Raw genomic sequence first — 12280 nt, 5'->3', positions numbered from 1 at the left:
TTCAGAATATTTTGTGTGTATTTAGTTGTTGATGAAATTCCCCATTGTTTTGTGATCCATTTGTCACCAGATTACAGAATGTCACCTTTGAATCCAGTCCTACAAGCTGTGATTTTCTTTGCAGCCTACTCCTTGTAGGATTCATGTTAATATCACCCTCCAGTCTATGCCTGTAACTAACTCCAGCAGAGCCATTCTTGAGAAGCAAATAGTCAGATAATCGAGGTTTTACTTGGCTTCTGTGGAGCCCAAGGGCTCATTATTGCATTGCCTCATCTGAATGTTCCGTTTGCATGGAATTATGGTCAGCATACATACTACAGACTTCTTGATTTAGCTATTCTGCAATATTAGGTAGAGTTCTTCTGTAGAAGCTTGTAGTTGCTCAGGGACTTTCCAGAATTATATGCAACTGAAAGGCCTGTTATTGTGCTTACAAGAATGTGCCACTGGTCTCTAATCTGTGCCAGCTGAATCCAGTCGACACCTTCTTATCCTTTCCCTCAAGGATCCTTTGTAATAGTACTCTCCCATCCATGCCTAGGTCTTCATAGTAGTCTCTTCCTTCCTTCCTTCAGGGTTTGAACCAAAATTTTATGTGCATGTCTCCCACAGGTATGCTATATATGTTTACAGTGCACACTGCCTTACATGGCCTTTCTCATACTTAACACTGGACTGGATTCAGCTGGCTTAGGACAGTACAGTTTCCCGCTGTTCTGAATAAGGTATTGAACCTTCTGGTTCTATAAAAGGTGGACATTTTCTTGACCAACGAGCAACTGGTGACTGCTGAGGAAGCTCGTGGCTCCGTGCAGAGTTCACAGTATGTATCTCTGGTATCCATTTCATTATCGCCCAGTGTGCAGACTGATGCAAAATTGGCATTACAGAAATGTTAATATATTTATTTATTTGCTTATTCATAAAGTTTAGCAAAGCAGAAATACAAAATTACAGTTCACACTTATCCAGAGGTGAGAATCGCTTGCTTCAAGCAAAAGATCCACCATTGTCTATTTACATTCACGCAAATGTTTAGAAGCACTTTTTGAAGTGTTTGTTACAGAATGTCTGCAGTGTTGCCACCTTGCATGTCTGACATGCTCTTGCCAGCTCCAGGCAGCACAGACTGTTATGTTGGCAGCAGCGTGGCCATGCACTAGCATGCATCTCATGGCAGTAGTCGCAACCTTCACAGTCTCCTGGAACATACAATACTTCTGTTCTGTACTGTACTCAGGCCATTGGTGGTGAGGATAACAGCATTCAAGGCTTCCACCATTCTGAGTTATAATGCTGTCTAGTCCACAGAAAGTCAAGTCGGATACCATTTTGGAGGAAGAAGTTACCTCCGCCTTCAGGGTCAGAGAATAAACCAAGCAAGAAACCAGCATGAAGCAGGTTGAAGGTTGACTTTCAGTGGACTCCATGGTATTATATTCCAGAGGATAGACCTCTTCATAACCACCGCTGTGAAAACCTCAAATCAGACAATGAATATTTGTGTTCTGTAAATGACAGAATTTCTTGACTAGCAAAGCAACTATTAGTTTCTCAAGGACATGGGTAGATAGTTATTGCAAGAGAGTTTCATAGCTTGTTAATAAAAATACTGCTAAGCATCGTTAGCTACTTAAAACCAGTTTTATAGTGGTTTCAACTCTCGAAATGAGTCAGTCCTTCAGAAGAGGGAGGTGAGTATAGGAGATGGTTACTAATGAGGAACTTTGAGATCTGTAGTACCTCCAGCTCAGTGGAAAGGTAAAGTTGTCCCTGTGCTTAACTATTTAAGCACTACACCATGAAGGCGTATGGGGGAGTGGATGCATAGATCCATATTTTTCTTGACGTCAGCACTTGTTGGAGGTGAGTGGTCAGCTTCATGACCTGGCCGCTTTACCGCCGAGGAAAGAGCCCCCGGTGCCCACTGAATAGATTGGGTGGACCCCAGAGCCAACCTGGACGAGATCTAGAAGTGAAAATTTTTGACCCTACCGCGATTCGAACTCCAGCCCTTCGGTTGTGCAGCCCGTAGCCAGTCGCTGTACCGACTGCGCTGTCCCAGTTCAACGGAATTGCTTGGTATGAAGTTCAAGAAAGGATGGGCCGAACATGTAGGTCGGAGGGGTAAAACGGAAAAGAATGCATATAGAATTTTCGGAGGACATTTCTGGGACAGATGTTGGTAATCTGCATCAGATTTCCGCTCCTGTTACTGCAGTCGCTATCTGCCTCCAGAAATGTGTGGAGTGGCCAGTACACTAAATATTTCATCGAGTTTTTTTGACACATTTGATCGTGAGTACGTGTCTCATTGCACACCTTCAGCTGCTTGAATTACGCCATGGCCTTCGAAACCCGTTACTCCAGGGCTGTGCGTATTCCGCAGGTGTGCCAACGGCGTCAGATTACGATGCATCGTCACCGAGCTGCACTTCTGAATTATAAAGCGACGTAGCGGTTGGCTCAGCAGAGGTTCCGGGTTTAAATGCCGACTCAAACACGAGCTGTCCTGATGAGATATTTTATGGGGGTTTCCAGTCCCAAGGGACATAAGTGGCGGTACTGAGACCACAGGCGTTACGTTGATTTTCGTATAAAGTGTTAGAGAATCCGTTAATTAGTAACGGTAGATTGAGAGGTGTGGTTGAAACGGACACAAAAACCACAAGCATGCCCTTGCTTCTTCAGAATGCTAAACGTCTATTAACAAATTTCAATTTCAATGACGGAAAGAAAATTTTATGTCAGTAACATAAGTGAAGTGTGAATATTGGTAATAAAATTGAGTTTTGTTAAATATTTTTAAAAATAAACCCCCAAAATAAATTCCGAAATGTGCTTCCAGTTGAAACTTACACTTCATCGCGTTAATAACGACCAAGCTATCTNGGGGGGGGGGGGGGGGGGGGGGGGAGGCGAGAAAGTCTTACTGAAAGGAAGAGACGTCGAGGAAGAACTAAGAATAGATGATAGGCTGATGTTAAAATGTATATCAGAGATAGGATGGAAGTGTGTGGATTGGATTAGTCGGGATTAGGTTATGGAGCAGTGGCGAGCTCTTGTGAACACGGTATTAAACCTTTGGGTTCCGTACCATATAGGGAATTTGTTTAGTAGCTGAGCAACAAACAGCTCCTCAAGACGGACTCCTTAGCTCCATGCAATTTCTTACCGAGTCCATATTCGGCAGGTCCTCTGTTCAAATCTCGACCGAAGTAGGTATTTCGATTTTTTCAGCTCTCGCAGACAAATTCACCAGTCGCATTAACTTACAATTACACGTCACAGTTTATAATCTGAGCCACTGCCACCGAAATGAAATGAACCGTAAGTGAATAAATCAAAATAAGCAGACAGAACTGGCATGCACTGTTGCGTGCCTTGGGACGCCCCTGCTGCTCTGGTATCCCGTGTTTCAAGTGACTTAAGGTCACGGAGCCAGACCGGTCTGACAGGCCCCGCACCAGGGACAGACCCAATGCCACCGAGAGCAGCAACCTCATTCTCGGTTCATACATCACCTGCTTGTTGTCCCAGCGCGCTTAAGGCGTATAGGGGCATGGAGGCATACGTAACAGTGGTACTAGATGGAAGCGAATGGTGAACTTCACGCCCCGACCGCTTTTTCCTGGGGGAGAAGTCCCCGGTACCCACCGGGTAAGAGCCTCGGTCTGCCCCACAACCGGTCGCGATCCAGTGGAGAAGAGATAACTCTTGTTTCTGTAGGGAATCGAACTCAAATCCCTCCGTTTTCCATCGCATATCCTAGTCTCTTTACTTCCATCTCAAGAATGTCGTGGCTGGTCCCCAAAAACCAAAAATACATGGAGAAGTTGAGTCAACCTTGTGAAGTTGTATTCGCTCACGCTGATTGGGAGCTGCCACGGCGGAGACGCATGCATCTGAGATGTGAGGCAGGCCTGCCAACCCACGCGATTTTTCCCCTCGAAACCTCAATACGTACTTTGCATTCTGTTCGATATTTCCCAGCATCTTATGGAACCCGAAGGTTCATTACCGTGTTCACAAGAACCCTCCACTGGTCCCTATCCTGAGCCAGATCAATCCAATCCATACCATCCCATTTTATCTCTCTAAGATCCATTTTAATATTGTCCATCCACCTACGCCTTGGTCTTCCCAGTGGTCTCTTTCCTTTTGGCTTTCCCACCAATATCCTATATGCATTCCTCGTCTTCCCATTCGTGCTAAATGCCTTTCCCACCTCATCCTCCTCGACTTGATCATTCTAATTGTACTTGGAGACGAGTACAAGTTCTGTTCGATATACCCCTGGAAATTCCATTGGTTGTTGTGATTTTCTGGTTTTCTCCTAACGTTTGAGGACAGAAGTTCGTTTCATAACAAACCCATTAAACAGAGTCGTTCAGAAGCTAATAGTTGCGTAATTGGTAAAGAATTTACCCAACTTTTGTGGAACCTGAAGGTTCAGTGCCATGTTCGTAACACCCTCCCAACTGGTCCCCGGCCTTAGCCAGATGAATCCACACCCTCACACTCTGTTTCTTTCAGATCAGTTGCAATGTTATCCTGCTGTCTGCACATTCTAGGTGGTCCCCCCCCCCCTTAGTGATCATACTGTACTTATTTCCGTGTGTGCTACATGCACCGTCCACCTCATCCTCCTTGATCTGATCATCCTAACAGTATTTAGTGGAGAGTACAAATTATGAAGTTCCTAACGTAATTTTCTCAATTCTTATGTCAGTTCCTCCTCTCTTAGTTGCAAACATTCCCCTCAGCACCCTGTTCTCAAACAGCCCCAGACACGAGTTCGCCTCGTTATACATGCAGTGAGTGTAGCGACTACGTTATTCGCTGGACAGTCGAGGACTCGGGCTTCGATTCCCAGGTGGGGCAAAAAGGTGCCTCTTGTCCGCAGCGTCCATGCCTGCTCCGAGACCCACCCAACCGCTTATCGTATTCGTACATGGGATTCTTTACTCGTGATAAAGCGGCTGGGGCTTGAAGCTGACCACTCACGTCTACCGAGTAGTAGTAGTAGTACCGAGGCTAAGATTGCCTGGAGCTACTGTTCCACTTGTCCACACGTCTACGTGTTACTGTGCCTGATTAAGCCCTGGGACAACATTACTTACCTCCTGGACAATTGTCAATGACTCGCCTCGCCTCGGCCTGTCGGCAAGTCAGCCCCTCTTCACCCAATGGACATGACGTCACTTCCGGTGGCGGATCGAGCTGTCCGCCAAATACAGAATGTGTCTGAAATAATGAACACGACTGTACGAGGGCTGTTCTAAAGCGGCTGGAGTGGCGGCCATGTTGGTGACCGATCTGAGATATTCATATAACCCCCTGTAGCATGTCCCTCATGCAGAATGCTCACCTTGTTAAAGGCGCCAGGTCGAGACAGGGCGAGGACGAATTTGGCGAGCAGAGATGATTCTGCTGGAATATTGTCGCCTTCCGAGCAGGCTGCCAGCGCCGCCGTGGCCAATATCAACAGTGCTTCTGCCCGCATTCTTATCTGCAACAACGCAGAACTGCAAGAAGTTCTGTGAAGAACTAAACGCCCACTTTAATTTGTTACGACGCATAGAACACGAACAAATTAAGGGGGTGTAACACAGCAAGGTGATCCCATAAGCCTCCAGACAAAATTTATAAGGGGATATGCAGATAGACAGCAAGGTGATCTCATAAGCCTCTTTTTTTTCCAAAATAAGGAAAGTAGGGTAATGAACATGGTGTCTCGGCAGTGCTAATTAGCTGTCGAAACGATCAGCCACACAACTTGTCTAGGCGTGTCGTGTTGCTGCGACACATGTCAGGGCTTGCCCACCGCGGTCGCCTTCACTCCGGCCAGCTCCATCCAGTGCCGCTGGCATCATTGAACTTTTGCGTGCTATGTGTTCCGCTCATCTCATATTTTCTTGATATACTTCCCCTAACAAACAGGATGAAGAGTTCGAACTATGGAATGGATATTTGGCTATGCAGTTCTCTCCATTTCTTTATCGTTGCCAATTTTCTTTTTCTCAGAGAGGCGGGAGGTTATGACGTATGTCTACGTGACAAGCTGCCTCCGCATGGCAAGTGCCTCTTTACACTTACTGAGGCGGGGGGGGGGGAGCTTCAATTTGTCTGCCGTCTCTAGGAGCAGACCAAACACCAGCAGCTGGAAAGATATACGTTTGTTACTTATCGACACTGAAGCGGCCTCCGTGGTCTAGGGGTAACGTTCCCACCTCATGACTCAAGGTACGCGGGTTCAAACCCGGCGAAGGTCGTGGAATTTTTAAGGGCGGAAAAATTCGGGGAACAAGTCCTCCGGGAGGGACTTCAAGCCGTGGGTCTCGTGTCGTAGCTTTACGGCACGTAAAAGAGCCGCACCAGTACCAGTAGGGTATAGAGACTGGTAGAATATCACAGGGGGACGTACAATAGATCAAACTGGTCGCGGTGCATGGGGAAACCCACCCCCTCCAATAATAATAATAATAATAATATCGACGCTGTGATAGCGTTGATGATAGGATGGTCGATGGACACGTTAGCAGCTGGCGGGGTGAGAATTGGTAAGGGAAACAGAATTACTCAGTGTCACTTTGTCCACCACAAATGCCACATGACTTCACCTGGGATCGAAACCGGACCGCCGCTGTGGGAAACTGGCGAGTAACTGCCTGAGCTGTGACACGGCCTGGAGGTACGGCCCCACTATTGCCAACGGATGTGAAATCGGCAAACATTGAATAATTATGCAGATTAGGGTGAAAACTGCGTTTCGCATTGTTTTAGTGGGTCGTGCTGATGTGAAACCATTCGGCCACTGTACGCCGTCTCGGCACCCAACCACAGTGGTTGTCCCCCTGATTCTGAATTTCGTGTTACTGAGGCATTCAAGTTTGGGAGGATGGCCAGTTCCACGTTCTGTCTACCTTGGCGCCTCGGATCTCTATAAATATCAAGCGACTTGTGTAATCATGTGTTGCGCTGGACTCCGCAGACCTCTGAACCTCTGAACCGTCCGGAAGTTCGGGCAATGCGGAGTTTCATCCGCGCAGGAGGCTCAACACGACTGTCGTGAACGGAAGAATTCTTGAAATCTTACACGGAAGAATTCTTGCCGACGCCGGGAAACGAATCCCGGCCGTCCTGCTTCACTTGTTCGATTCCCTGGGAAAGCTGTGACGTACACAGGTCGCCTAGTTTCAGGGGCGGAGTGCTGGGGGCTGGTTGTAGGCTTCCAAGAATACATGCTTACAGAATTTTGATGAGGAAACGCCTTCGAAAATTGCCAGATCGAAGGTACAGCGTTTCTAGTCGAGATATCTCGTGAGCAGCATGGAACTGGTTAAGAAGCTCCATGCAGCGAATTTTAAGCCAAGTTTCAAGAGTTCTCCGTCTTGTAGACCCTAGCTGTGTGTTTGGTGTGAAGTGGGGTCCTTGGGCAGGTGAAAGTGAACGCGATCCGTTACTCGCTTGTTTCCCGACAGCCCTCCCACAGCAAGCGCGCGCGCGCCTAATTGCTGCTCCTTCGTGTTCAGCAGGTATCGGGTTCGAACTCGGTCCGAAGCCGGCTGGGGTTTGTCGTGGATTTCTTCAGTTTCTCCAGTGACAGTGCCCAAAATTAGGCCACAACCGCTTCCTTCACGTTCCTTCCAGTTCACAGTTCACTACTCGACGCTACACAGCTGCGCTACTGACAGCGGCAAATGCGAAGCTGTCTCCGTACCGCGCAGGGGCGGTGGGGCACGCTCCGGCCCCCCGTATCTATTGGATAGGAAGCTGGCTGCAACTTTGATTCGCTCTGAACTCTGAGGAGAGAAGGAAAATGGCTGTTCCTTTCGGGAAGTGAACTCGGTGATCCAGCAAGTAGTCTGATTACTATACTGACTGAGCTATCCCGCCTTTTGACAGCGTCAATAAATAAATAAATACAAGCAAAGTGACCATGCTGGCACTGCAGTTGCAGGTCTAGCCCTCAAGCCAGAGGTACGTGGTTCGGTTCTCAGCTGCCCAGGCAGACGGACGTGGACTGGTTGTTAACATTCGCAGTCGCTGTACAGGCGGCCTGACCGCACAGCCATGAAACAGGGCGCAAACATCGCCACGTACTCCGGACGGCAACAGTAGGCACAGCTTCGCGGTCCGGCTGCTGCAGCCACAGAGCCATTCTGGACACAACTGTTAAGTGCAAGTGGCCAACGTCCTTGTCAGGATGCGAATGCCGGACACCAAGACCATCGCTAGTCATTTCATCGCCTGAACGGGATACGAATTAAGAATTATCTGCCTTATTTTAAGAAACCTAGCGAAGCACAAGCCGGCCGCATGGCCTGCTTCGTTTCTATGTTTCTGTAACGCAATCAGGCACGGCACAGACACAGAAAACACTGTCTACACACAAGACATGATAAGAAGTCAATCAGTAATCATAGATCTGAAGCCGTGCAGTCTGATAGATACATGCTGTCCATATCTCTACACCCTAGAACGGACGCAGAAAGCGAGAGCCCCAAACTTCACAAACAAACCTACAGACCAAGTAAGCAAAGTGTGCTGACAGCAGCGACCTGCCGCGTGGCTTCATGCACTTGGCAATGAAAATTCAACCTTTCCTTTCAGTTCCACAAGAAGAAGTTAATTAACAAGAAATATAATTCCGTGTTTTGAATCTCTGAACACATATTGTAGCCGGAAATATTACGTTTGTGCTTACACGCAGTTTCCGCTGTTCCTGTGCTTCCCATTTGAGGTAAGAAAAGAGTAACAATGAATGGAAACCTACTCACCGCGCGCTGATGTTCTCTTGTCAACGGTCGCCGGTACACTGAGTCTCTGGGCACGCGAAAGTCCTCGGTTCACTCGGGACTGGTCAGCGGCTCGGCAGTGAAGAAGTCACTAAGAGTACAGAGCGTTCCAGTTTACTCGAAACGTCCAATGTATTGGTAGGCAGCACAACAACACAGTGCGGCAGTACCCGGGTGTAAGGTGTCGCGAGGAAAACAAGGAACGAATTCAGAGTGTTGAATCAAACTTTAACTCCTTAGGAAAGTCCTTACTGTTTGCCTCCTGTTGTGTATCATGATTTATGGTATTCTGACCCTCAACACAACAGTAAAAATAAGTCGAATTGTTTACATTGGTTTTATTTAATAACTGCGATATGTTTCGGTCCACAATTGGAACCTTCTTCAAGCAGTTTCATGAAATGATTCTCATGCTGTTGAAACATCCTAATATTGATCCATATTAGTGCTAGTCATTATAATCATCATAATACATGTAACTATTATGAAATTGAAGAATGCCGTCTTCTGTGATGTGACGCCATGTAGATCCTGTGTGAACCGACCTTACGGAGGACCATATCGCCTCCATCTTCAGGGTAGAAAAATCCGCGAGCGAGGAACCAGCTTGAGGAGGTGGCTGCCGTCACCGCCGTGAAAACCTCAAACCTTATTACCAAGTTGTAAAAGTATTTCTTTAAAATCTTAAAAAGTCTTAATTATTTTTAAATTAAAAAATTAAAATTAGGAATAGTTTTTCAACTTGTAGTAGCTACCTGTGTTACATGATTATAAAGTTTCACGCTAATAAAAGTTGTTTAATTCTGTAGTGAATTCGCGTGCAAGAGTGGAGTAGACTGCATGCCGGTTGAGAAGTAAAGCGATATGTTTATTTGGAGGTAGGCAGGAATTGACAGCTTCCATGAGTAGCTGTGGTTTCCATAGAAAACCCTTCGAGAGAAAATGAGACCACGCTTTCTCTGAATACTCACGGCAAATCAGCACAGAAACATTGCTTTTATCTTCTGGTTCTGTTATTTATTGCTACAAATGGTCCATATCCGTGCATAACACACAATGTCACTCACAAATCATACCTTGTTACCGAACGGACATTGGCGCTCGGCGCCACTCTTGAATCGCTTAACAATCTAAGAAGCCTTGCTATTAGGCTACACATTTGACACGTACGTCAGAGGGGTTGCCGGATGAGCAAGGTGTTCCTCCAACAGCGGCGCAGCTACCACACGAAACTGAGGCTGAATATCGTCATGTGCGTCAGAAATGGTCTTACGTTGTGTTGATTTACAACAAAATTGCATATTTGCATAATTTAAAGGCAGGCCTACCGGTGTTCGTCAATGCTTTTTATTAGCTCCTCGTCAGTAATGACACACGTTTAAAGCCTCAGTATTCGTCTGCACGTCCCGTGTTCCCGTATTGCTGTTGTTATGAGACATCTGTCAGTGAGTCGAGAACAGTCGAGAGCCAGTCCGTACGCGGCCCCGCGGAGAGCGCTACGCCGTCTCAACTTCCGGTTCCTGTCGCTGCCTGCCTAACATCTGTCGCGTAGTGAAAGTGACTTGTAGAAGTTCCTAAAATTAGGAGATTTCGAGATGCTGTCCGGGACTAAAACGGAAGGAGCGTGAAGCTGAGACACGAAATTCATTCAGTGTGTATGTGGTTTCACTTTCTGCCTAGGCAGAGAAGCTCCATTCCGGAAACCGAGTGCGTGACGGGTGTTTTTCGTGATTGTCCTTAGACCCTCTACGCAACTGTAGACCACGACCTCTTGCTTCCACATACCTTACTTCGTTACGTGAAGTATAAGCAAGTGAAATGAAACACAGGATGGTTATGCTGAGGGCCGGGGGTCGCCTGAGTGTGACGACAGCTTCAGCTGAAGCGGGTGCAGGTTCCTCTGAACACGGCAATGAGCTTTCAGGTTCCGTAAAAGCGTGCAGTTTCTTGACTAGCTCAGCGTCTGACAGCCTCTGGTCCATGACATCAGCAAACCGGCGTCTCCCTCCCCGCAGGATGCCGGAAGTGTCGTCAGGATACGTTTCAGTTCTCTTAATCATCATGTCTTCCACTTTTCTTCATGATTTGTTTTTGTTATGGCTGTAAGCTTCCACGCCCCCCACATACGATTTGGTGGAGTGGAACATGAATATATTTAGTATTAATTGGATCTAAAGTTAGTCAAAATGACCCTAAGATGTGGAATAAGCTATAAAATGTAGAGCTATTCTTGTAATAGGCCGTGGAGGCCCATAGGTTTGTGAGACGTCGAGGCTCCCACACTTCTACACAGTCGACTCACAGATTGTGGTGAAGTTGTCAGCTTTACGCGCCGGCCGCCCTTTACCCCAGGAAGAATTCCTGGTACTGGACACTGTTTGCCCCTCCCGGGAATCAAATGCCGATCTTCCGGCCCGTAACCACGGCGGTTCGCCCGTTGAGAGCAGAAGTTTCAACACTTCTGGAGGCTGTAGCATCCGTCGTGGCCGGCAGATATGTCACTTAGTACTGAATCTTTGCCTCACATCGGACGTAAGCCACTGTTGTCCTGAAACGGAGCCAAGCTGTACAAACAGCTGCAAGGAAAGTGCGATTTCAATTGTCATTCCTGCCGCCTGGAGACGGCGCAGAGAATTGTAATGACCCTTGCGCCATGTGCACATTAGAGCGTGCGCTTTCTCTGCACACTCATCGGCAAGGGACAGGATATCCCGCACAGGTTGTCCACAATTCTTATTAACTATTTGTAGGAACTATCTTCCATCAAAGTATTCATAAATGTCAAAGTGACTTTATAGGACGCACCGTGGACATGTAGTTCCATTTGCAACATGTGGGCGACACAGTGGGTCTGTGGTGCGTTTCTCTCTGCGTTCGTCCAAAGAAAAACTACCTTGGAATTCAGTACCAGCCAACATTTTTGCATTGTAATCGCACAAACAAACAAGGCTATAGCGTCCGGATCATGCCAGTATTTCTAATTTGTGAAGGAGCAAATACTACCGGTGTTCCAGCTGAAACTCGAACCAGGCCCTTTGAAATAAGAGTCAAGTTGCTGGGTTAGGGAGAAACAGACGTTATGCCTGTGAACTCAGTGAACCATCCGCCGATCCAGATCTGTAGCATCTAATCAACACAACAAATTCGTAATCGGACGCTAGTAGCTTTACTGTTCCCATTATGTGGGCCTGTTTGTACCAGTATACCCACAGAAGGGCAACAGCCGCTAGCCGCACCCCTATGCAGGATAACTTTACCATCATAACATAATTTCATATACATGCGGAAACCCGCAACGTAATATGCACGATGAATTGAAAAACAAACGCAGATTCCCAGAAACCCCCATTAATATTTAACCACGTTATAACGTTTTACATTGTAAGACTGATATCCAAAATACAATGAAACAGGTACTGTAATGAAATTCATATTAATGATTAGTAATATGGATCCTCATTAGAAATACATATAAA

At 46.8% G+C, this 12280-nt stretch overlaps 1 protein-coding gene across 1 annotated transcript; it reads right to left on the bottom strand.

Moving 5' to 3' along the window:
- Nucleotides 1-689: 689 nt before the first annotated feature.
- Nucleotides 690-8908, bottom strand: LOC111863533. The gene is made up of 4 exons (XM_023849922.2): nt 8787-8908; nt 5375-5515; nt 5127-5250; nt 690-1205 (listed from the first exon to the last, which is right to left on the bottom strand). Exons 2-4 carry the CDS (start codon nt 5507-5509, stop codon nt 1039-1041), a joined length of 426 nt encoding a protein of 141 aa, XP_023705690.1. The 5' UTR covers nt 5510-5515; nt 8787-8908; the 3' UTR covers nt 690-1038.
- Nucleotides 8909-12280: the final 3372 nt, after the last annotated feature.

This window comes from Cryptotermes secundus, unplaced genomic scaffold (genome assembly GCF_002891405.2).
Source record: "Cryptotermes secundus unplaced genomic scaffold, Csec_1.0 scaffold184, whole genome shotgun sequence".
NCBI classification, from domain to species: domain Eukaryota; kingdom Metazoa; phylum Arthropoda; class Insecta; order Blattodea; family Kalotermitidae; genus Cryptotermes; species Cryptotermes secundus.
The sequence above is the reverse complement of the archived record's forward strand: the minus strand, read 5'-3'. Positions and strand labels throughout refer to the sequence as shown.

Bases quoted from the DNA above. Each gene is read 5' to 3' on its own strand.
- LOC111863533 (XM_023849922.2), bottom strand. From the start codon at position 5,509: ATGCGGGCAGAAGCACTGTTGATATTGGCCACGGCGGCGCTGGCAGCC. The intron at 5,251-5,374 runs GTGAGCATTCTG...TCATTATTTCAG, and splicing joins GACCTGGCGCCTTTAACAAG to ACACATTCTGTATTTGGCGG. The intron at 1,206-5,126 runs GTAAGTAATGTT...TGTATGTTCCAG, and splicing joins CATTGACAATTGTCCAGGAG to GAGACTGTGAAGGTTGCGAC.